The sequence below is a fragment of the Apium graveolens genome, chromosome 10 (assembly GCF_009905375.1).
Source record: "Apium graveolens cultivar Ventura chromosome 10, ASM990537v1, whole genome shotgun sequence".
Taxonomy (NCBI): domain Eukaryota; kingdom Viridiplantae; phylum Streptophyta; class Magnoliopsida; order Apiales; family Apiaceae; genus Apium; species Apium graveolens.
Window position 1 is genome coordinate 242157727 of NC_133656.1, and position 23559 is coordinate 242181285.

The following is a 23559-nucleotide window of genomic DNA, read 5'->3' on the forward strand; positions in this document are numbered from 1 at the left end:
AGCCCTGATGGCTAATTTTGATGAAAATGAAACTAGTTCATCAAGCAACCAGGTAATTAGTACTGACCTCTCTCAGCTTTCTAAAAATGAATGCAATGAAGCTATAAATGATATGTCCAATGAATTATATCATTTACGTGTTTCCCTTAAATCAACAAAGTAAAGGATCATCTCTCCCACACTCAACAAAATCAATAGATCTTAGAAAGAAAGCTACCAAGAGAAAGCCTGATCAGACTCAATCCATTCAAGAAGGAGAAGGTAGTCAAGGCAAGAAGCTCAAGAAAACAAAAACAAAGAAGACATAGATTATCCGTTCAGGCTAGATGAACACTTCTTTGTAATTTATAATTTAAGAAATCTGGAATTGAATATGTAATCCAGAATGTATTTAATATCTTAATCTATTTTGAGGTTGTACTTTTTCATATTATCATTTGAGTTATCCTTAGGGATTTGCTTGTTAAACTCTAACAATAAAATAGGGGGAGATTGTAAAGCATAATGTAACATAATATGTAATCGAGGAATTATAACTCAACATGAAACCTAAATAGATAAACAATATTAAATTATGAAACACATGAACCCTGATGATGAAGACTGGATATATACAAAGAATCAAAAGATGGAATTGATGTTTTAAGTTCATAATCAAGTCATGAGAAGAAGTTCATTAACATGTTCAAGACTCCATGAAGAATAAGATGTCAAAGGACTTCCAGTGTTAGTGAAATGATTTGATTTGAAGTATTGAAGATCTAAAACACTGAATAATCAACCAAGGTGTATCAGCTCAGCATTACAAAAGAATTTGAATTAAATTAATTCATGTTAGTTGTTTGTGAACCAGACCAGTGCACCAAGCATCAGCAAATTAGAAAGGGTTTAATTCTGTTATACAAAAAGATCAATGTTGATACAATTAATAGAGTCAAAAAATTTTTTAAGTCAAAGATCCACTGCCAAAACAAATAGATCGCAAGTAAGTTGCAAGAAACAAAAATTGGCTAAGGCAAAATAGCTTACTATCCTGGTCGTAAGTATCTCATTCAGGGAGCTGCAGTTCGCAAGTAACTTTGTGACTTGGGAAATATGCATCCTCCTAGAAGCACAAGGTCGCAAGTAACCTGTACAGGGGAATACAGGTCGCAAGTATGTATTAGAAATATAATTAAGGAAAAATCTTACACAGGTCTCCTTAGGTCGCAAGTAACTTTGCCCCAGGGAACTAGGTCGCAAGTAAATGCTAAAGGAGAAATTTGCTAAGGAAAACCCACTTGTGATGTTCTGGTCACAAGTAAATGACTAGAAAAGGCTACTAGTGGTCGTAACTAAAGTAGCAACCAAAGAACTCTCTCTTGTCGCAAGTAACTACTTGGTTGTGTTATTGTGAATTATAAATGCAGCAATTCAATGATTTGAATGGACATAGATGTGCCACCTTCCCAAAGGAATTGAAGTCTATAAAGCAGAAAATGAATACAATTTCATTTGGTAATCTACCTCAGCCAACATAAAGTGTTTTTACGGGAGCTCCATTCAAGACTTCATTTATTAATCTTGTAAACACAAAGTTGTGCTGTTGAATTTATCGTAGCTAATCAATTCATTGATTAGATTGTAGCAACCTCAAGGTTTATATTAATAAAATATTATATTCCTCGAATTACTTTGTGTCTATTTTGATTTCGTACTTATAACGAAGAACTTGAAACTGAATCGAAAAAGATTGTAGGTATCGTATTCAACCCCCCTATACAATACTTTGGAACTAACAATAACATTTGTAAACTTGTTTCTAGATCTCTACTTTATGGAAACAATATTATTTTTTGACTTCTGTAACTATTAATTTGCACTTTTATCAAATTTTGGAAGCGGCTTATGTTGATGAATGGTTATACAACTGTGGTATTTATGAATTAACGTCATAAGTGGAAGCTTAATTTCCATCTCAATATGTGACTTTGGATTGTGTTACATATTCAGCTCCTGGCTACTGCTGTTTTATTGATCTACGACTGTATACCTCTACAATCATCTAGTACTTGATTATTGTAATTCAGGCTGAGCATAACATTTTCATGCTCTCATTTTACATAATAAGTGTAACTTGTGTATTCGGCGGTTCCTTATTTAGCGCTATGCATAACTCATTGGTAACCTCTATTTTGATCAAGAAAACCGATAAAATGAATATGCTAATGAAGGCTACAGATTCAGAGATTTAGATTAGAGGAAGAAACATATAATATCCTAACCGCTCATGTTATTTTGGTGATTGATTTTCTAATATGCTAGTTTTAACCTGTGTCAGATGGAGTAAAAGACCAGGGAAGGTTTGGACCCTCCCTGAAATTGGTCCAAATTTTTTTTTTAAGAAAGCCCAATGTAAAAGTTCCCCAAAAAATACACATTCACAAAACTCACGCATCAACACATACACATCAATGAGAAATTCAGAAAACAGAGAAATGTGATAAGAGAAGAGAGATGTGACCGAGAGAGATGTGATAATAGTGAATAAAAACGGATAAGTGATAATAGTTTGTAACATGATAGGGGACGAATGGTTAAATGTTTAAATAATTTATTGATAATATATATTGAGCGTTATATTTTCCAAAGCGTGAAAACTGAAGATGTACTTCAAACGTCTGGAGCATGGACGGGAGTGCCGAAAACATATAATTGTAATAAAATATGTTTTTCATGATATTGTTTTGCACTTTTCTACTTTTAGTTGAGAATTTTTTTAGCTTATTTTCGTCTTCTCTTTGATTTCAACAACTCTCATTCTTCACATTTCTTTCGAGCCGCTTATCACTGCTTTAGGTAGCACTTTGGCCTTCACTATGGCCTTCAAAAAAAAATTACAATTTTGCTTTTGTAAAAATGTAAATTTTAATTATTTTTTGCAAAACGGCTTTTTTGGGAAAAAAAGGTATGCAATTTTACAACTGAAATTAATCAAATTAACTTTATTGAAAATTTTGGAATAATAATCAATGGTTGAAAATTGCATTTAAGGTTACACCCAACTTACAAAATCCTATATCAGTGATAGTATTTGGTTGGGATTTGCCTTTAATATTGGATTTGTTAAATCAAATGTACCCTTGTTAAATGTAATCAAAAACAGTTTTAATTATTTAGCTCAAACAAAAGTCTTATTTTCTCGAGTTACAAACCATATTTTATTGCGTATATTTACAGAAAACAGCAAAATCATAAAAAAACTTTAAAAAGTTAACACTTTTGATCATTTTTCTTTATTTAATTAATTCATAAACAAATAAACTTCATAGAAATTTTAGAAAATTCAAACAACACATCTCACAAGAAAACAAACGCCCATATTTCGTCAAAAACATTTTCCTATACTTTTTCATAAAATATAATAAGAAAATATTTAATCTACATAATATGTTACACTAACATAACAGATATTGACACACATTGTCAAACACAATAAATCACAAAATTCCAAAAAAATTCTTCTCTAGGTAGTACTAGGGGTGAGCAAAACCGAACCGAAACCGAGAAACTGAACTGAATCGTATAATTTCGATTCTGTTTGATTTGAGTTTTTCAATAATTTCGGTTAATTCGTTTTTTCGGTTTGAACCGAAATAATATTGGTTCAGTTCGATTAATCTAAAAATAAATTCGGTTTAACTGAAACAACTGAAATCTAAATATATATATTTTTGAATTATATTATATATATAATGTCATATAGTAAATATAAACAAAAAATAGATTGTATGTATCTTCAATTGGTTTGAATGTATGTATCTTCAATTTTTTACATATATAATACAATATGTATTCTTTTAACATTTCGAATTATTTTTTGTTTTCATTTTAAATTATTTTGACAAAATTTTCAAATATTTCGGTTTTCAGAAACCAAACTGAATTAACCGAAATAATTTAGTTCGGTTTGTGCATAAGTTTGGTTCGGTTCGGTTCGATTACGAAAAAATTATCACTTCGGTTTTCGGTTAATTCGGTTCAGTTCGGTTTTTTGACCGAACCGACCTAACGATGAGCTTTAGGTAGCACTATGGCCTTTAAATATAAGTGTTTAATTTTTTTTGTAAGAAACGTAAATTTTTTTTAAAAAAATTGCAAAACGATTTTTTTTTAGAAAAAGACGAGCTATATAATTTTACAACTGAAATTAACCAAAATTAATTTCAAAAACAAATTGAAAATAATAATAATAATAATGAGACTACTCTAATAGAAACCAATTTTAGAATATAAAATAGAAACTGAATAATATTTTTTAAAAATTACTTTGAAATATATCAAATATGGTATGCAAATCGATCGTTGAGAGATGGAGAAAAGTACAGTGAATTCGGATTTAAAAAACATACCCTTTGAAGGGAATATTTAATTTTAAAATGGAGGGGAAAAGCTGAGATTGTCTGGGTGCAAATTAGTTGGGTGTGATGTTTTAAAGAGAACCGGACATTAAATTAGATTGATCTAATGATTTAGATTAATTTCTAGTTTGTATTCTAATTTAATTTTTATTTGATCATTTGCCTAATAATCCTATTTAGTTGAAAATTGCATTAAGGTTGCACCCAATTTACAAAATCTTGTAATTGTAATTGTATTTGGTTGGAAGTTGCATTTTGGATTTATTAAATTAAATGTAATCCTCTTAGAGATTGTTTAGTTCGGCTCATTCTGATATTTCGAACCCATATCCGGTATTTAGTTGACTATTTTAAAATTAGATACCATTTCTTATACTCATCTAGAATCAAATTTGATACATGTGGATTTAAGAGAGTGGTATGCTTATTTTTATTTTATACAAATTATTAATAATTTTTTTGATTTAAATATTATAACTGAACATTGAAATTTTAATTTTTTAATTTTTTAATTTTTTAATCACTTATATATATATTTATTTTTGTTTGTATGTTATATTTATTTTTGTCATTCTTTTTTATTCAAGCCTTTGTTGCATGTAATTATTTATGTGATTAGTTGATTTTTAAGCCATTTTTGGTTAAATGATGTAAATTTGGGTTTGAATTTGTGATATAATTGGTTTATGATTACAGATATGGAGCTAACGGAAGATTGGGGAAACAAGTCATGGACGGTGGATTGTGGTTGTGGAGTGAATTTCGATGATGGAGAGGAAATGGTGAATTGTGATGAGTGTGGAGTGTGGGTGCACACGAGGTGTTCGAGGTACGTAAAGAGCGAGAAAGTGTTTACGTGTGAGAAATGTAGGAGGAAGAGTAAGAGGGGTGAGAATATTGAGGATGAGGTTGCTGATAGTTTGCTTGGAATGGCGAATAAGAGTGGGGAGAATGTGGGGGCTAGCAGGACGGCTTGGACAGGGAGGGTTCGGAGGGAGGAGAGGGCGCATGTGCAAGGAGTGGTTGGTGGGGAAAGCGCGGGAACGGGGATTTTTGGGTCGGCGTTGTGGAGGGCGAGCGGGTATGTACATAAGAAGTTTGATTTTCAGTATAAGGAGTTTGATTGGAATGACCGGAATGAGACTGGTGGTAATGAGGGTGGTGGAAATGAGCTTGGTAGTGAGGGTAGTAATGGGGGAGCATTGTCTTTGTTGAATAATTATAAAGCGGGGGGTGTTGGTGGTAGTGTAAGTTTTGGTGCGGGGAAGAGAACAAGAGATGAAGAAAGTAATAAAAAGAAAGGGGAGGAAGGCGAGGAAGTTAATGACTGGAGCAGCCAGCAAAATCGTTTGAAAAAGGATAGGAGTTCGATGAAATCTATTATGAATTACTCTGGCAAGCGTAAGAAATGTTAGAATGTCAAACTCTTCCAGATGCATAGTTAATGAATAAAACAAAAGAATAAATGTAGTGCAAATCTTCATCCACGAAAAATGGTAGGCAGCTCGGTGCAATAATTTGTTATGCATGCATGGTCAACTATTCACATAAGAAATACACAAAAGTCTTCCTAAGAATCAGGGAGTTGTATGGCGTTGGTATGCAGCAGCTGTTAAAATGAAAGGCTTTGTTTTATCATTGAGCTACTAGTTGGAAGAATCAAGTTTGAATGCTAGATATAAGGTAGGCTACATGTTTTCTAGTTAAAATAATATGTAAGCAATGACATAAGAAGTTTGTACACTATAAATAGACATACCCAGGAATATAGCATTACTACAAAAATTTGAAAACATCAGAGGGAAAAAAAAGAGTCATAACTCTTGAAAGAAAGAAACAAGGCCGTAGCCTTAGTGGTGTAAACAAAACAAAAGCTGTAGTTTTTATTTATATATAAAGAGTGTGCTTTGTCTGTTTTAAAAAAAATAATTATACATACATAGCAGCAGGTGTTTTAAATATTAGAGTTAGCCCATTCACGTTTCCAACAACTGGTATCAGAGCCAGCGTTCCGTTCAAGAAAATGGCAAATATGGTGCAACCAAATATTCCAAAATTAACGGCAATAAATTATGGGAATTGGAGTATCCAGATGAAGGTGTTACTCGGTTCCTACGACAATTGGGATATTGTCGAAAGTCGGTTTATTGAGCCCGCAGATGCTGCCGCTGAAGTAGCACTACCAAATGCCGAGAAGACGGCATTAAAGGAATCCCGGAAAAAAGACAAGAAGGCGCTATATACAATTTTTCAAGGTGTTGACGAATCTTTGAAAAAATTTCAGATGCAAAAACGGCGAAAGAGGCATGGGAGATTTTACAAAAATCTTTCCAAGGTGTCGAAAAAGTTAAAAAGGTGCGGCTCCAAGTTCTTCGTGGCAAGTTCGAAAATATTAAAATGAAGGCCTCAGAAAATATTGGTGAATATGCTACTCGTTTAAAAACAGTGACAAACGAGATGAAGAGAAATGGAGAAAGTCTCGATGATGTTCGGGTCATGGAAAAATTACTCTGTTCATTGACAAGAAAATTTGACTATGTCGTTACTTCTATTGAGGAGTCAAAAGATTTGTCCACAATTTCCATTGATGAGTTAGTTGGTTCACTTCAAGCGCATGAACAGCGGATGAACCAGTATGATGATATAAGCCATTTGGAAAAGGCGTTGCAAAGTAAGGTGTCCATTGGTGAAAGTTCAAGCAGTAGCAGTTCTGGTCGTGGAAGAGGTGGCTTTAGAGGTGGCTACCGTGGTGGAAGAGGACGTGGAAGACAGTCCATCAACAGAAGCCAGAACACTGAAGGTTATCGTCCATCTGGCCGTGGTCAGAATTTTAGAAGCCGAGGACGAGGAGGATTTCAACGAGGTGACAAGTCTCAATTTCAGTGCTATAATTGTAATAAATTTGGCCATTTCAGTTATGAATGTAGATCACCAAAAGTGGAAGAAAGGAGTCATTTTACAGCAGCATAAGAAGACAAAGATGTTGGCACTGCTATGTTTCTCACTTACAAAGGAGACGAGGAAAGCAAGAAGAATGTTTGGTATCTTGACTCAGGGGCCAGTAATCACATGACTGGTCACAAGGAATTATTCACGGAGATAGACGACACCATCAGCGGAGAAGTTACTTTTGGTGACTCGTCAAAGATTCTGGTGAAAGGAAAAGGTACCGTGCACAATCATGTCAAAGAAAGGTGAAAAGAAATATATAAATGATGTTTATTATATTCCTGCATTGAAAAATAATATTATCAGTCTTGGCCAGCTTGTGGAGAAAGGATATAATATACAAATCCAGGACAATTCCCTCATTATCAGAAATCAAGCTCGGGAATTGATTGCAAATGTTGAGATGTCAAAAAATCGTTTGTTTACGCTTGATATGCAAATAAATGTGCAGAAGTGCTTAAAGTCGGTCATTAAAAATGACTCGTGGTTGTGGCATTTGAGATATGGTCATCTTGGATTTTCTGGCCTGAAATTATTGTCAAAGACAAAGATGGTAGACGGTTTGCCAGAAATCAACGAACCAGAAAATTTGTGTGAAGCGTGTGTCAAGGGGAAGCAACACAGACAAAGCTTTCCCGTTGGAAAATCGTGGAGAGCCAGGAGGCCATTGGAGATAGTTCATACAGATATAGCTGGTCCATTTGATATTCCATCACTTGGAGGTAATAGGTATTACCTAACATTTATTGATGATTTTAGCAGGAAAAGTTGGGTGTATATCATCAAAGAAAAATCGAAGGCTCTTGATAAATTCAAGGAGTTCAAAGCACTGGCGGAAAAACAAAGTGGATATTATTTTTAACACTCAGATCAGACAGAGGAGGCAAGTATACTTCAACCATGTTCAAAAGTTTTTGCAGAGCACATGGCATCAATCATCAGTTGACAACAACATATACTCCTCAACAAAATGGCGTTGCAGAAAGGAAGAACCGCACAATTCTTGACATGGCAAGGAGTATGGTAAAAGCAAAGCACTTGCCAAGAACTTTCTGGGCGGAAGCCGTTTAATGCGCAGTTTATTTGTTGAATCGTTGTCCAACAAAAAGTGTCAGAAATAAAACTCCGAATGAAGCATGGAGCGGAAGCAAACCATCAGTTGGACATCTCAGAATTTTTGGGTGTATTGCTTATGCCCATATTCCCGATCAGAAAAGAAAGAAGCTGGATGACAAAGGCGAAAAGTGTATTTTAACCGGATATGACAAAAGAAGCAAGGCGTACAGACTCTACAATCCCCTGACGAAGAAATTAATCATTTCTTGTGATGTTGAGTTCGATGAACCAGATTATTGGAGATGGAGCGAGGATGAAAGAAAAGTTGCTGGTTTATTTTTCAATGGTGATGACGATGACAGGTGATAACCAGAACATTGAAGATGACAGAGATGATGATCAAACTCCTCCACCAAGTCCAAATCAACAAACTCCTGGATCGACACCATCCACGGGAGGAAGCAGCAGTTCAGGGAGAGCACCACGAAAGATGCGGAGTCTGGATAATATTTATGAAGCAATAAGTCCGGTACAAACATCCTTTGATTATTCCTTATTTTGCTTAATGGCTGAATGTGATCCAGTTACATTTGAAGAAGCTTCTGAAGAAAGCAAATGGAACAAATCCATTAATGAAGAAATTGGCGCAATCAAGAAGAATGATACATGGGAGCTCACAGATCTTCCAGAAGGACACAAAGCAATTGGTGTCAAGTGGGTCTATAAAACCAAGACGAATCAAGATGGAGAAGTGGAGAAATACAAGGAGAGGTTGGTGGCTAAAGGCTACAAGCAGAGATATGGCATTGACTATGATGAGGTATTCGCTCCAGTTGTAAGAGTTAATACCATACGGCTTCTGACAGCAATTGCAGCTCAGAACCAGTGGAAGATATTTCAGATGGATGTCAAGTCAGCATTTCTAAATGGTTATCTCGAAGAAGAAGTCTACATCGAACAACCTCCAGGATATGTTCAGAAAGGCCAGGAAGATAAAGTCTACCGGCTAAAGAAAGCTTTATACGGCCTAAAACAGGCACCGAGAGCGTGGAATACAAGGATTGATGAGTATTTTCAGAAAAATGGTTTTGTGAAGAGTCCATACGATCATGCTCTCTACACGAAAACAAATTCAGGGGGAGATATTATGATCATTTGCTTATATGTGGACGACATGATCTTTACTGGAAACAATCCTGGTATGTTTGATGATTTTAAGAAAGTTATGACTAACGAATTTGAGATGACAGATATTGGTCAAATGTCATACTTTCTTGGAGTCGAGGTGAAGCAAAACAAAGATGGGATTTTTATGTCTCAGAAAAAATATGCGGAGCAGATTTTAAAGAAGTTTAGAATGGAGGAATGCAAGCCAGTGAGCACGCCAGCAGAAGCAAGCATAAAGCTTAGAATTGATTCAACGAGGGAGTCGGTAAATCCGACATTGTTCAAAAGTTTGGTTGGAAGTCTGAGGTACCTAACTTTCACTCGTCCAGATATTATGTATGCAGTTGGAATAGTTAGTAGGTACATGGAAAAACCGAAGCAAGATCACTTCATGGAAGCTAAAAGAATCTTGAGGTACATAAAAGGTACACTTGATCATGGTCTGTTTTACACGCATTCTCAAAATTCAAAATTAGTAGGCCACTCAGACAGTGATTATGGTGGTGACTTGAATGACGGGAAAAGCACTTCAGGTTATGCTTTTCACATTGGTTCTGCAATTTTTTCGTGGTCATCAAAGAAGCAGCAGACAGTTGCCCTCTCAACATGTGAGGCGGAATACATGGCAGCAGCAGCATGCGTATGACAGGTTATGCTTTTCACATTGGTTCAGTTGTATGGCGTTGGTATGCAGCAGCTATTAAAATGAAAGGCTGGGTTTTATCTTTGAGCTACTAGTTGGAAGAGTCAAGTTTGAATGCTAGATATAAGGTAGGCTGCATGTTTTCTAGTTAAAATAATATGTAAGCAATGACATAAGAAGTTTGTACACTATAAATAGACATACCCAGGAATATAGCATTACTACAAAAATTTGAAAACATCAGAGGGAAAAAAAAGAGTCATAACTCTTGAAAGAAAGAAACAAGGCCGTAGCCTTAGTGTTGTAAACAAAACAAAAGCTGTAGTTTTTATTTATATATAAAGAGTGTGCTTTGTCTGTTTTAAAAAAAAATAATTATACATACATAGCAGCAGGTGTTTTAAATATTAGAGTTAGCCCATTCACGTTTCCAACAACTGGTATCAGAGCCAGCGTTTCGTTCAAGAAAATGGCAAATATGGTGCAACCAAATATTCCAAAATTAACGGCAATAAATTACGGGAATTGGAGTATCCAGATGAAGGTGTTACTCGGTTCCTATGACAATTGGGATATTGTCGAAAGTGGGTTTATTGAGCCCGCAGATGCTGCCGCTGAAGTAGCACTACCAAATGCCGAGAAGATGGCATTAAAGGAATCCCGGAAAAAAGACAAGAAGGCGCTATATACAATTTTTCAAGGTGTTGACGAATCTTTGAAAAAATTTCAGATGCAAAAACGGCGAAAGAGGCATGGGAGATTTTGCAAAAATCTTTCCAAGGTGTCGAAAAAGTTAAAAAGGTGCGGCTCCAAGTTCTTCGTGGCAAGTTCGAAAATATTAAAATGAAGGCCTCATAAAATATTGGTGAATATGCTACTCGTTTAAAAACAGTGACAAACGAGATGAAGAGTAATGGAGAAAGTCTCGATGATGTTCGGGTCATGGAAAAATTACTCCGTTCATTGACAAGAAAATTTGACTATGTCGTTACTTCTATTGAGGAGTCAAAAGATTTGTCCACAATTTCCATTGATGAGTTAGTTGGTTCACTTCAAGCGCATGAACAGCGGATGAACCAGTATGATGATACAAGCCATTTGGAAAAGGCGTTGCAAAGTAAGGTGTCCATTGGTGAAAGTTCAAGCAGTAGCAGTTCTGGTCGTGGAAGAGGTGGCTTTAGAGGTGGCTACCGTGGTGGAAGAGGACGTGGAAGACAGTCCATCAACAGAAGCCAGAACACTGAAGGTTATCGTCCATCTAGCCGTGGTCAAAATTTTAGAAGCCGAGGACGAGAAGGATTTCAACGAGGTGACAAGTCTGCTGGTGGTTTTGTTAAGGACAGGGAGAGGTATGAAAAGTCAACGAGTTCTGGAAAAGAGCTTCCAAAATCTTTTGCCTCTTCTGTGAAAACTTCAAACCGAAGCAAGATTTCGGGTTCCTCTAATTTCAGTAAAACCTTGTCTGAATCAAAGGAATCTATTGCCTTTAGATCTGCTAAACCATCACTGTTACAAAATAGTATAGGTAATCCCGTGTCTTGTGAATCTGCTAGTTCCTTGCAACCTAAGAGTGCATCATATATTAACAATACAACTACCACTTCAAAGTTGATGCATAGAAGTAAGACAGTTGACCATTTAGATTATCAACCATCATCGAAGGTCATCCTCACACTACAAGAGGATCAGTCAAGCACTCTAAACACTCGTGCAACAATAAGTGATGAAGAGGTCTGAGTCAAGCTGGCATTTTGTTGTCATGTTTTCTTGAAGTTCCTCTGCTAATGTTTTGCTAATTTCTGTTTCATCTTTTGCAGCTTGCATTATTATTGCATCAGGAGCTTAACATATCTGCAAGAGTCTCGCGGGTGCCACGCATGCGGCATGCTGGTAGTTTACCCCAGTTAGCTTCTCCGACTGGTGCAAGCATGCTCATGAAGCAGTCACCATCTAATTCTGTGGGAAAAGATGATGCAGAAAACTCAGAATGCTGAGACTATTTTTAAGCTGGCTTGTCCGAATAAACTGTTTTGATCTAGAAGGTTGCAGGTGAAGTACAATATATCAGTGGAAAGGTTTCGGAGTCTAGTTTTCAGCAAATTTTATAGCTCGTGAAAATTCATTTTCTACAAAAAGTTATTCCTTTTTTAGTCAGAGGGGGTCAAGCTGTCCAGGCTGGTACATTTCTGAGAAAAGTATTTGCATTAGATTTATTTTCTTGCATTAGTCAAGTTCAATGAATTAGCAAGTCCCTAAGAATTATATTAAGTATATTTATCAGTTTCCAACTAGCATTTATTTCAAGTTCATTGCATCTACCTAAGGCAGAAGGGATGTTTCTAGCCAAGTCTCTATATAAAGACTATATCAGTCATGTAAAATTCATTCAGAAATAGAGATACAAAACTCAGATAAAAAAAAAAAAAACTCAGATAATTCTTTGTGTTCAAAAGAATTTTGTTCTTCATACTCTTATCCCCTAGGTTGGGTTCCTTTGGGTGGCGAGTTAACTCTTATCTCTAGGGTGGATTCCTTAGAGTGGCGAGTTTTTAAACCCTACTCTACGTGTTTCCCTTGCTTCCGGTGTCAATTTGGTACCAGAGCCATGCCTCCACGTCGACGAAATGTGCATGATATTGAGTTAGAGGAGATGAGGAAAGAGCTGCGAAAGAAATTTTTGCCGGACAATTACAAGGAAGATACTTTTCTCAGCTTTCATAATTTCAAGCAAGGAGATCTGTCCGTGGAAGACTATATGGCAGAATTTGAAAATCTCATGATGCGTTGCGAGGTGGTGGAATCTGAAGAACAAACCATTGCCCGATTTCTTGGTGGACTTAAGGCAGAAATCAGTGATGTTGTCAATTTGCAACCTTTCTGGACTTATAAGGATGTTTGTAAGCTTGCTCTCAAGGTGGAGAAACAACAAAAGACAAAAGGTCGCAGCAATCGATTCTCAAATCAAGCTATTGGTTCAACCAAACCAAGTGTTTCCAGAAAATTTTCTCCTAGTGACAAGAACGTAATTCCTAAATCATCAACAAAGAATGATAATGCAGCTGGTCCTAGCAAAGGTAGTGGTTCAAAAGCCTCAATAAAGTGCTTCAAATGTCAAGGTTTTGGACACATCGCCTCTGATTGCCCAAACCGTAAAGTTGTCATAATTTTGGAGGAAGAAATAGGAGGAGAGACTACATGGGATGAAGGAGGAAGTGAGAAAGAGGAGCTGTGAGTCAACATATTCCATGCAATCTCCGGATGATTCTTGGCTTCGTAGCAACATATTCCACACAAGGTGTACTTCACAAGGAAAGGTGTGTAATGTCATCATAGATGGAGGGAGCTGTGAGAATGTGGTGTCCAATGAAATTGTCCAGAAATTAAACTTGAAGACAGAGAAGCATCCATGTCCTTATAAGCTTTCATGGTTTCGCAAAGGTAATGAAGTAAGACTTGAAAAACAATGTTTAGTGCAATTCTCAATTGGAAGTAAATATAAAGATGAAGTGCTATGCGATGTTGTTCCTATGGATGCATGTCATTTACTTCTTGGTAGACCTTGGCAATATGATAGAAAGACTCAGCATGATGGTTTTAAAAACACGTATAGTTTCGTTAAAGATGGTGTAAAAACTATTTTGGGCCCTTCTAAAATGGACAGCATTCCTAAACCTTGTAAAGGGGAAGGAAATAATCTACTATCAAGGGCAGAAATTTGCAGAGCTATTCATGAGTCTAGAGAAACTTATGCTTTGGTTGTCTTAGAAGAAAATGAAGAGGTGTTTGACATTCCAGCTCTAGTGCAGCCTCTACTTCATGAATTTTCAGATGTAGTACCTGAAGAATTACCTCCCGGGCTGCCTCCAATGAGAGACATACAACATTGCATTGATCTTGTTCCGGGAGCTTCATTGCCTAACAAAGCAGCCTATAGAATGAATCCACAGCAACATGAAGAATTGCAGCGGCAAGTTGATGATCTTTTGAATAAAGTATTGGTGAAAGAAAGTAAGAGTCCTTGTGCAGTCCCTGCACTCCTCGTGCCAAAGAAAGACGGTTCATGGAGAATGTGTATTGATAGTAGAGCAGTCAATAAAATTACTGTCAAGTACCGCTTTCCTATTCCACGTTTTGATGACCTGATTGATCAACTTTCTGGGTCTAAGATACATAGCAAAATCGATCTACGCAGTGGTTATCATCAAATTCGTATAAGGCCAGGAGATGAATGGAAGACGGCCTTCAAAACAAGAGATGGGTTGTATGAATGGATGGTTCTACCTTTTGGAATGTGTAATGCTCCATCCACATTCATGAGGCTTATGAACGATATCTTTAAACCATTCATTGGAAAATTTGTGGTACTTTATTTTGATGACATTCTCATCTATAGCCGTGATGAAAAACAACATTTAGAGCATCTTCGTACAATTTTTCAGGTGCTAAGGGAGCAAAAATTGTATGCAAATTTGAAGAAGTGCCACTTCTTTGCAAACAACCTTGTTTTCCTTGGATTTGTCGTATCAGCTGATGGATTGAAGATGGATAACAATAAAGTTGAAGCAATAACTAGTTGGCCTACACCAGCCTCTCTTCATGACATCCGAAGTTTTCATGGCCTAGCATCATTTTATCGACGATTCGTAAGGAATTTCAGCACTATTATTGCGCCTATCACTGAATGTTTGAAAGGTGGGAGTTTCCATTGGACTGAAGAAGCACAAAAGAGCTTTGAACTTCTAAAGAAAAAAGTATCTGAAGCTCCTATTCTCGCCCTACCAGATTTTAATAAAGTTTTTGAAGTTGATTGTGATGCCTCAAATGTGGGAATTGGTGTTGTTCTTAGTCAAGAAGGACAACCTATTGCCTATTTCAGTGAAAAATTGAATGATGGTCGTAAAAATTATTCAACTTATGATAAAGAATTCTATGCTATTGTTCGAGCATTGGACCATTGGCAACATTATCTTTTGCATAAGGAGTTCATTCTCTTCTCTGATCATGAGGCCCTAAAGTATATCAACTCACAACAGAAGTTAAGTGCTCGACATGCCAAATGGGTTGAATTTCTTCAATCATTTACCTTTTCTATCAAGCATAAATCTGGTGTTTTAAACCAAGTAGCTAATGCTTTAAGTCGAAGAAGGTCTTTAATGTCAACAATGCAAGTAAAGGTGCTGGGATTTGATGTCCTAAAGGAGTTATACCAAGATGATCCTTTTTTTTGGTCAGATTTGGGAAAATTCTGCTAATAGTCCAAGTCGTGAATTTGTTATTCAAGATGGTTTTCTTTTCAAGAATAATCGCCTTTGCATTCCAACTTGTTCTTTAAGGGAAGCTATTATTTTGGAAGCTCATGGAGGAGGACTTGCTGGACACTTTGGTAGAGACAAGACTCTTGCCCTTGTGCAAGAAAATTTTTATTGGCCAAGAATGGAACGAGATGTGAAATGACTTATAGATCGATGTCGAACTTGTCACATTGCAAAAAGTCATTCTCAAAATACAGGGTTATACACTCCACTTCCAGTTCCGTTTGCACCTTGGGAGGACGTGAGTTTAGATTTTGTAGCGGGGTTACCAAGAACTCAACGAAACAAAGATGCAGTTATGGTGGTGGTTGATCGATATTCAAAAATGGCTCACTTTGTGCCCTGTTCTAAAACATTTGATGCTTCTCATGTGGCTGATTTATACTTCAGAGAGATTGTGAAACTGCATGGTGTTCCAAAGACAATAACTTCAGATCGTGACACAAAGTTTACGGGTCACTTTTGGCGTACATTATGGAAGAAGTTAGGAACCCAACTGCAATTTAGTTCAGCCCATCATCCACAAACGGATGGACAAACTGAAGTGGTTAATAGAAGTCTTGGAAATTTGTTGAGAAGTTTAATTGGCAACAATCCTCGCCAATGGGACTTGACTTTAGCTCAGGCTGAGTTTGCTTACAACAGATCAACGAGCCAGACAACGGGAAGAAGTCCTTTTGAAGTTGTGTATGGTCAGAATCCTTATAGTCCATTGGACTTAGCTCCGCTACCAGCTACTAGTCATTTCAGTGGAGATGCAGCTGATAGAGCTGATCAAATCAAGAAGCTACATGAGCAGGTCAGATTAAAAATAGCAAAGCAAAATGAGAAGTATAAGAAGCAAGCAGACAAGTTCAGAAAACCAGCTGTTTTCAAGGTTGGAGATCTAGTATGGATTCATCTTCGTAAAGAACGCTTCCCTAGAGGAAGGTCAGGAAAATTGCGACCTAGAGCTGATGGACCATTCAAAGTGCTTCAAAGAATTGGAGAAAATGCCTACAAGATTGAACTACCTGATAAATATGGTGTATCTAATACATTTAATGTATCCTATCTCTCACCTTATGTAGATAATGACAGCCATCTAGACTCGAGGACGAGTCCTTTTCAACCCGGGGAGAATGATGCAGAAAACTCAGAATGCTGAGACTATTTTTAAGCTGGCTTGTCCGAATAAACTGTTTTGATCTAGAAGGTTGCAGGTGAAGTACAATATATCAGTGGAAAGGTTTCGGAGTCTAGTTTTCAGCAAATTTTACAGCTCGTGAAAATTCATTTTCTACAAAAAGTTATTCCTTTTTTAGTCAGAGGGGGTCAAGTTGTCCAGGCTGGTGCATTTCTGAGAAAAGTATTTGCATTAGATTTATTTTCTTGCATTAGTCAAGTTCAATGAATTAGCAAGTCCCTAAGAATTATATTAAGTATATTTATCAGTTCCCAACTAGCATTTATTTCAAGTTCATTGCATCTACCTAAGGCAGAAGGGATGTTTCTAGCCAAGTCTCTATATAAAGACTATATCAGTCATGTAAAATTTATTCAGAAATAGAGATACAAAACTCAGATAAAAAAAAAAAAAAAACTCAGATAATTCTTTGTGTTCAAAAGAATTTTGTTCTTCATACTCTTATCCCCTAGGTTGGGTTCCTTTGGGTGGCGAGTTAACTCTTATCTCTAGGCTGGATTCCTTAGAGTGGTGATTTTTTAAACCTTACTCTACGTATTTCCCTTGCTTCCGGTGTCAAAAGACCATGGTTGGGTAAGTTGCACATATGTCACTTTTTAATTTCATTTATACTAGTGATTTCTCAATTACATTAATCGTTGTGCTTAAATAATACAAATATTCATTTCGCCCTTGGTAAGGTCCGTCCTTGTTAAGTTAGTTGTGTACTGATTTTTTTTCCTTTTATATCTTTGTTGATTTAAATATAAGGTGATAAGTACTGTTAGGGTGTTAAGTAACCATCTATAATTAAAATCCTAAGGTGTTAGGAGGCGTCCTCAATTGGGTTATATAACTCTAATATATTGCGCGACATGTGTTAGATATATAACTCAAAAATCACTTTTTTTTAAGAATCAAACTTTAAAGCGCATCATGAGTATGTGTTTTCATAAACGTGATAAAAAAACAAAGTACTGTTTTAGTTATGTTTCCATAACTAAAACTAGGTATTGTTGACATCATAATTGTTTATCTCATCGATCCAATTGGTCGATATTGATCGCTTGCGTGTCATTCTTTATTGATGTTTTTATCAATGTTTATGTCTGGGGTGTTGGCTTTTTATAGCAAATTTTGAGAAATAGTGCACCCAATATCATAAAAAGAAAAATATGGCCCTTTATGGCACAAAAAAACAAGTCTTAGACATGTCTTCTTTTAAAATGCAAAGGCATGCAACGTTTCTTATATTTATAACTCTGAAGTCACTTTTTTTTTAAGAAACAAACTTTAACGCGCATCATAAGTATGCGTTTCGAAAAATGTGATACACAGTGGCGTGTTTGGATGACATTACATGCAGTAGCGGTTTTATTAAATTGTAATGGATACATGTACATGTGTTTCGGAATGGTTCCCCACAACTGGTAATGTGTGGAGTCGACTCTGTGATCTTCACTTGAATGCACTACAAATGAACCACTGAACCAGATATATGCTTTGGCAAGATGTGAAAAACACAATATTATAATGTGTCACATATGGCATTAAGGGCCTTTTTATCCAGTTTATACAATATTATCTGTTGTTGTTTTTAACAATAAAGGTTTCCAAAAGAAAAGGAAAAAGTGTAGCAACAGAGGGAACTCAAAATTCTCAAGAGCTCCAGGATAAATCTAAGAGTATGAAGAGATCACTACTGCTGCCAGTTCAGAGGACCAATGACTCGACTCGCACAGAAAATTCTGTTACCAAGAGGGAAGTGGACAATGGGTCAGCACCAGCCATACAATCTGCTAACAAGAGTAATCCTCCTGCAACTAGCAAGCAACATGTGTCTTCCAGATGTAAATCGACTCAAACTGCCTCTGATGATGACTCTGGCACTGAAAACGGTGTGACCTACCGCACCTTACCAGGTTATTGCTTTAAGTTCTAGATTCTTCACATGTTTGAGAAAGATATAGCAACGTACAGAATAAGAAAAAGAAGTACTGTAAAAGGAAACCACTAGATAAATATAAAAATAGATCTGGTCTATGATATTCTCTTCTTCATTTCCTCATGCATGAATCCTTGTCTATAGGATTGCTCTCAGAGATTGTAACCAAGCCCATGACTTATAAGGAGCTTTGCGATGCTGTTTTACCGGTATGTGTGAAATGTCTTTGTTCACGTTAAACGTGAAAAAGATACAGTCTCAAGGTATGCCATTGTAAAGAAGAACGGTGATCGTTATGCCTACTCCAGCCACTCACAGGCGGTCCTTGACTGTCTGAGGAGCAGAAAAGCTTGGGCCCGCCTTGTTGATCGAGGTCCCAAGGTATGCCATTGTAATCATTAACAACTATTTCTAGTTCTGCTTAAATCAGCAGGAACACTGTTTGATGTTTCACTCTTGTTTAATTATCGATCAATGATTACAAACGAGTCATGGCCCGTATAAGAGATGGAAGAAGTGCTATTTATTAATATTACTTTGTTCACTAAAGGTTATAGAATCATACGTTTTTATGTATACTCATTCACCATGCCCCTTGTTTTTAGATGTCTTTTTTATCTCAATTGTTATTAAGTATGTTAAATTGATCTTTAATTATTGCACTAGTCAAATGTTGGAAGGAAGCCCCGCCGGTCCGATGCTGAGGGTCTTAGTATTGTGGAATCATTCATTGGCCACATACCCAAGGGTAAGAGGCAGATGAGGAAGCGGCGCAGAGAGTTAGCGCTGCAAGAAGGAGATCTCAAGAGTGTGGACGGTGATGATGTCAGCAGTGGTGAAGATTGCTTGAGTTCTAGTTCTAGTTCCATTAGTGGGGAGATGGGCTTGTCCAGTGGCGATGATGGAACAGGTTCGAATGGGGGGACATCTGGAGTAGTAAGTGTTGTAGTTTTTTTTAATTATCTTCATGCCGGAAAACTCCAACGTCGTTCAAGTTTTACCAAGTGCAGACTTTTCTAGAACTTGGAAGGTGTTCTGTGTCAGACCGTAGTTTTTATCAGGAATTTAGAACTCGGAACGTGTTCTGTGTCAGACTGTGGTTTTTATCAGAAGTTTAAGAATAGTTTTGAAAAATTTTACGGTTGGATTCTCCAATTTATTGATAATCATATAACTATAAATTAAACCAAATATGACTCAAATTATGAAAAAATTATTACTATTATAAAAAATCTAAATTTTTTAGTGGGGGCACAATAAAAAATATATATTTATACTTTTTTTTAAAAAAAAACCGCTAATTTTTTGTTATGAGGGGCAGAGGGACACTCCCTGCTGACCCCTATATTGACCCTATATGAATCCGGCCCTGACCGTAGCAATTGACAAAGTAACTCTACAGTACTATTGGTTGAACAATTGTGTTCTCAACTTTGTTCATATCTGTATATCAAGTAATCTAGGTAGTAAAAGTTCGTTACGCAGAAAAGAAACTACAGAGTGCATACTACTAGAAGATTAAGGAGTCTGTTTCATTAACAGATACAGATATACCAACGACAACGATACGTCGATACTCAACTCGGTGACAAGAACTAGCTATCAGAATAGACAAAACCTTATAAGCAAGAAGATCATCAGAAATATTTGATCTTGTTCTCATTTTTTACATATGCCACTTGAGATCTTGAAGAAAAAACATGGCTATTGTGAAAGTCTACTGATCGAAGATATTATGAAAGAGGTCTGATCGTTTTCCATCATTCTAGTTGTTCACAGTTCTGCCAACGCTTCCATTTTGAGATCTTGTAAGCTGTTTCTCAATAATTCACTTGATAAATTTGAATAAGTGATGCACTTCCACAATTGACGCGAGAAGTTTCATATTGAGATCTTGTAAGCTGTTTTTCAACATATTATCCACTTGATAATTCTGAATAAGCGGCGCACTTTCACAATTGACACACATAATCCACTTGTATGATATAATTCAGGGCAGAAATTATTACCTTTTCAGGGTTTGTGATGAAAATCTTAGACAATAGATGCCTCCATTCCATGGAAATCTGAATGCAGTTTGGTATCAAGAATGGGGCTTTCAGTATTCTCTGTCAAAAGCCAATTGTACATACAGTTTACGAAGGCGTATAGCTCCCAATTTGAATTCAGGCAATTTAAAATTTAGCTTCTATTTCCCTTTCATATGCAAACTACTCTCATGTACACTAACCTAAATTGTCTTTTCAAAGTCATTTAGATCATTCGGATCCGAAAAGGGATAAGTCCCAACAAGCATCACATATAGAGTTACTCCGCAAGACCAAACATCTGAAATCTATTATCTCGATAATTAGATAGAACATATGGCTATTAGCAAAATTTAGTATATCACCTAGGAAATCAACAGAAATTAACTTATCACCTTTCCGTCGTACGCTTTTCTGCTCAGAACCTCTCGTGCAACATAAGCTGGTGTTCCCACGGTAGATTTTGGTTGAGAATGAAAAACTGATGACTGGCAGTACGCAAATCCACCCAAAGAAAAGAGAGGAGAAAAGTGGATTTAGCAGATAGAACATTTTTGTAATGGTATATATCTGAGAGTAATCTGTAAAATTATTACCTTGGAGTACCCAAAATCATATATTTTGACACGTGGCGCTAGACTTCCATCTAACAGTGTATTTTCGAGCTTCAGATCTCTATGGCAGATATGCTGTACAACATCATAGATCGCTAAAAACTAAAACTGTGAAATTCAGAGCTGATACCAAAAACAAAGCACAGACACATACCATTGAATGACAATAACTAACTCCTGATATTAGTTGTTGGAAGAAAAACCTTGCCTAGTTCCAAATATAACAGGAAGTGCAAAATGAGTACATAAAATTTACCTATTAACTATTATAACGATGCCATTGGGAAACATCAAGATCTTATCTACCTCGATAAAGAGGTTGGAACAGAGACCATCCCTTTGAACTATCATTGGTGATCCTGACACAGGAGTGAGGAGTAGACATGCCACTCATAATGAATGTCACTTTTTAGGGTTTCTATCAGATATGGAACCTAAGAAAGTGGATGAGGCACTTGAAGATCCAGATTGGGTTATTTCTATGCAAGAAGAACTCAATCAGTTTGAGAGGCAGAAGGTATGGAAGTTGGTACCCGACCAAAGGGTGAGTCGACCAAAGGGTGAGTCGGTAACAGGCACTAAGTGGGTATTTAGAAAAACGTTAGATGAAGATGGCATTGTAACGAGAAACAAGGCCAGACTGGTAGCTAAAGGTTACTTTCAAGAAGAGGGTATAGATTATAATGAAACTTATGGACCGGTAGCTAGACTTGAGACAATCAGGATATTTTTGGCATTCGCAGCATATTCAGATTTCAAGGTTTATCAAATGGATGAGAAGAGTGCATTATTAAATGGGGAGCTTGAAGAGGAAGTGTATGTGGAACAACCTCCAGGTTTTGAAAATCTAAATCTGGCTGACTTTGTATATTTTCTATTCAAACCTCTATGGTGTTAAGCAAGCTCCAAGGACATGGTATGACACTCACCAAGAGTTTTTACTTGAAAATGGTTTTACTAGAGGTGTTATAGATAAAACTGTGTTTCATAAAATGCATAAATCTGATATGATATTAGTTCAAGTATATGTTGATGACATTATATTTTGTTCTACTAATGATGATCTTTGTACGAGATTTTTTAAACTAACGCAGAGTAAGTATGAAATGAGCATGATGGGAGAGTTGGACTACTTTCTTGAATTACAAGTGAGTCAATGGAAATATGGTGTATTCATCTGTCAATCCAAGTACATAAATGAGCTTCTCAAGAAGTACAATATGGAAGATTCAACTCCGGAAAAGACTCCAATGCCAACAGCCTCTAAGCTTGATCATGACAAAACTGGTAAGAAAGTTGACATCACAAGCTACATAGGTATGATAGGCTCATTACTTTATCTTACAACAAGTAAACCAGTAATCTGTTTTGAGGTTGTACTTTTTCATATTGTCATTTGAGTTATCCTTAGGGATTGCTTGTCAAACTCTAACAATCAAATAGGGGGACATTGTAAAGCATAATGTAACGTAATATGTAATCGAGGAATTATAACTCAACATGAAACAGAAATAGATAAACAATATTAAATTATGAAACATAGGAACCCTAATGATGAAGACTGGATATATACAAAGAATCAAAAGATGGAATTGATGTTTTAAGTTCATAATCAAGTCATGGGAAGAAGTTCATTAACATGTTCAAGCCTCCATAAAGAATAAGATGTCGAAGGACTTCCAGTGTCAGTGAAATGATTTGATTTGAAGTATTGAAGATCAAGGGTTCAGTGATTGAAGCACTGAATAATCAACCAAGGTGTATCAGCTCAGCATTACAAAAGAATTTGAATTAAATCAATTCATGTTAGTTGTTTGTGAACCAGACCAGTGCACCAAGCATCAGCATATTAGAGAAGGTTTAATTCAGTTATACAGAAAGATCAATATTGATACAATTATTAGAGTCAAGAATTTTTCTAAGTCAAAGATCCACTGCCAAGACAACTAGATCGCAAGTAAGTTGCAAGAAACAAAAATTGGCTAAGGAAAAATAGCTTACTATCCTGGTCGTAAGTATCTCATTCAGGGAGCTACAGGTCACAAGTAACTTTGTGACTTGGGAAATATGCATCCTCCTAGAAGCACAAGGTTGTAAGTAAGCTGTACAGGGAAAAACATGTCGCAAGTAAGTACTAGAGATGAAATTAAGGAAAAATCTTACACAGGTCTCCCTAGGTCGCAAGTAACTTTGCCCTAGGGAACTAGGTCGCAAGTAAATGCTAAAGGAGAAATTTGCTAAGGTAAAACCACCTGTGATGTTCTGGTCGCAAGTAAGTGAC

At 36.3% G+C, this 23559-nt stretch overlaps 1 protein-coding gene across 1 annotated transcript in view; it reads right to left on the bottom strand.

Moving 5' to 3' along the window:
* Window positions 1–23559, bottom strand: part of LOC141692234 (serine/threonine-protein kinase SAPK1-like) — a 61875-nt gene that overhangs the window by 22333 nt on the left and 15983 nt on the right. The window contains exon 6 of the mRNA XM_074496962.1: window positions 20647–20745. Within this exon, the coding sequence (XP_074353063.1) occupies window positions 20647–20745 (99 nt within the window). The remainder of the gene's footprint in view (window positions 1–20646; window positions 20746–23559) is intronic.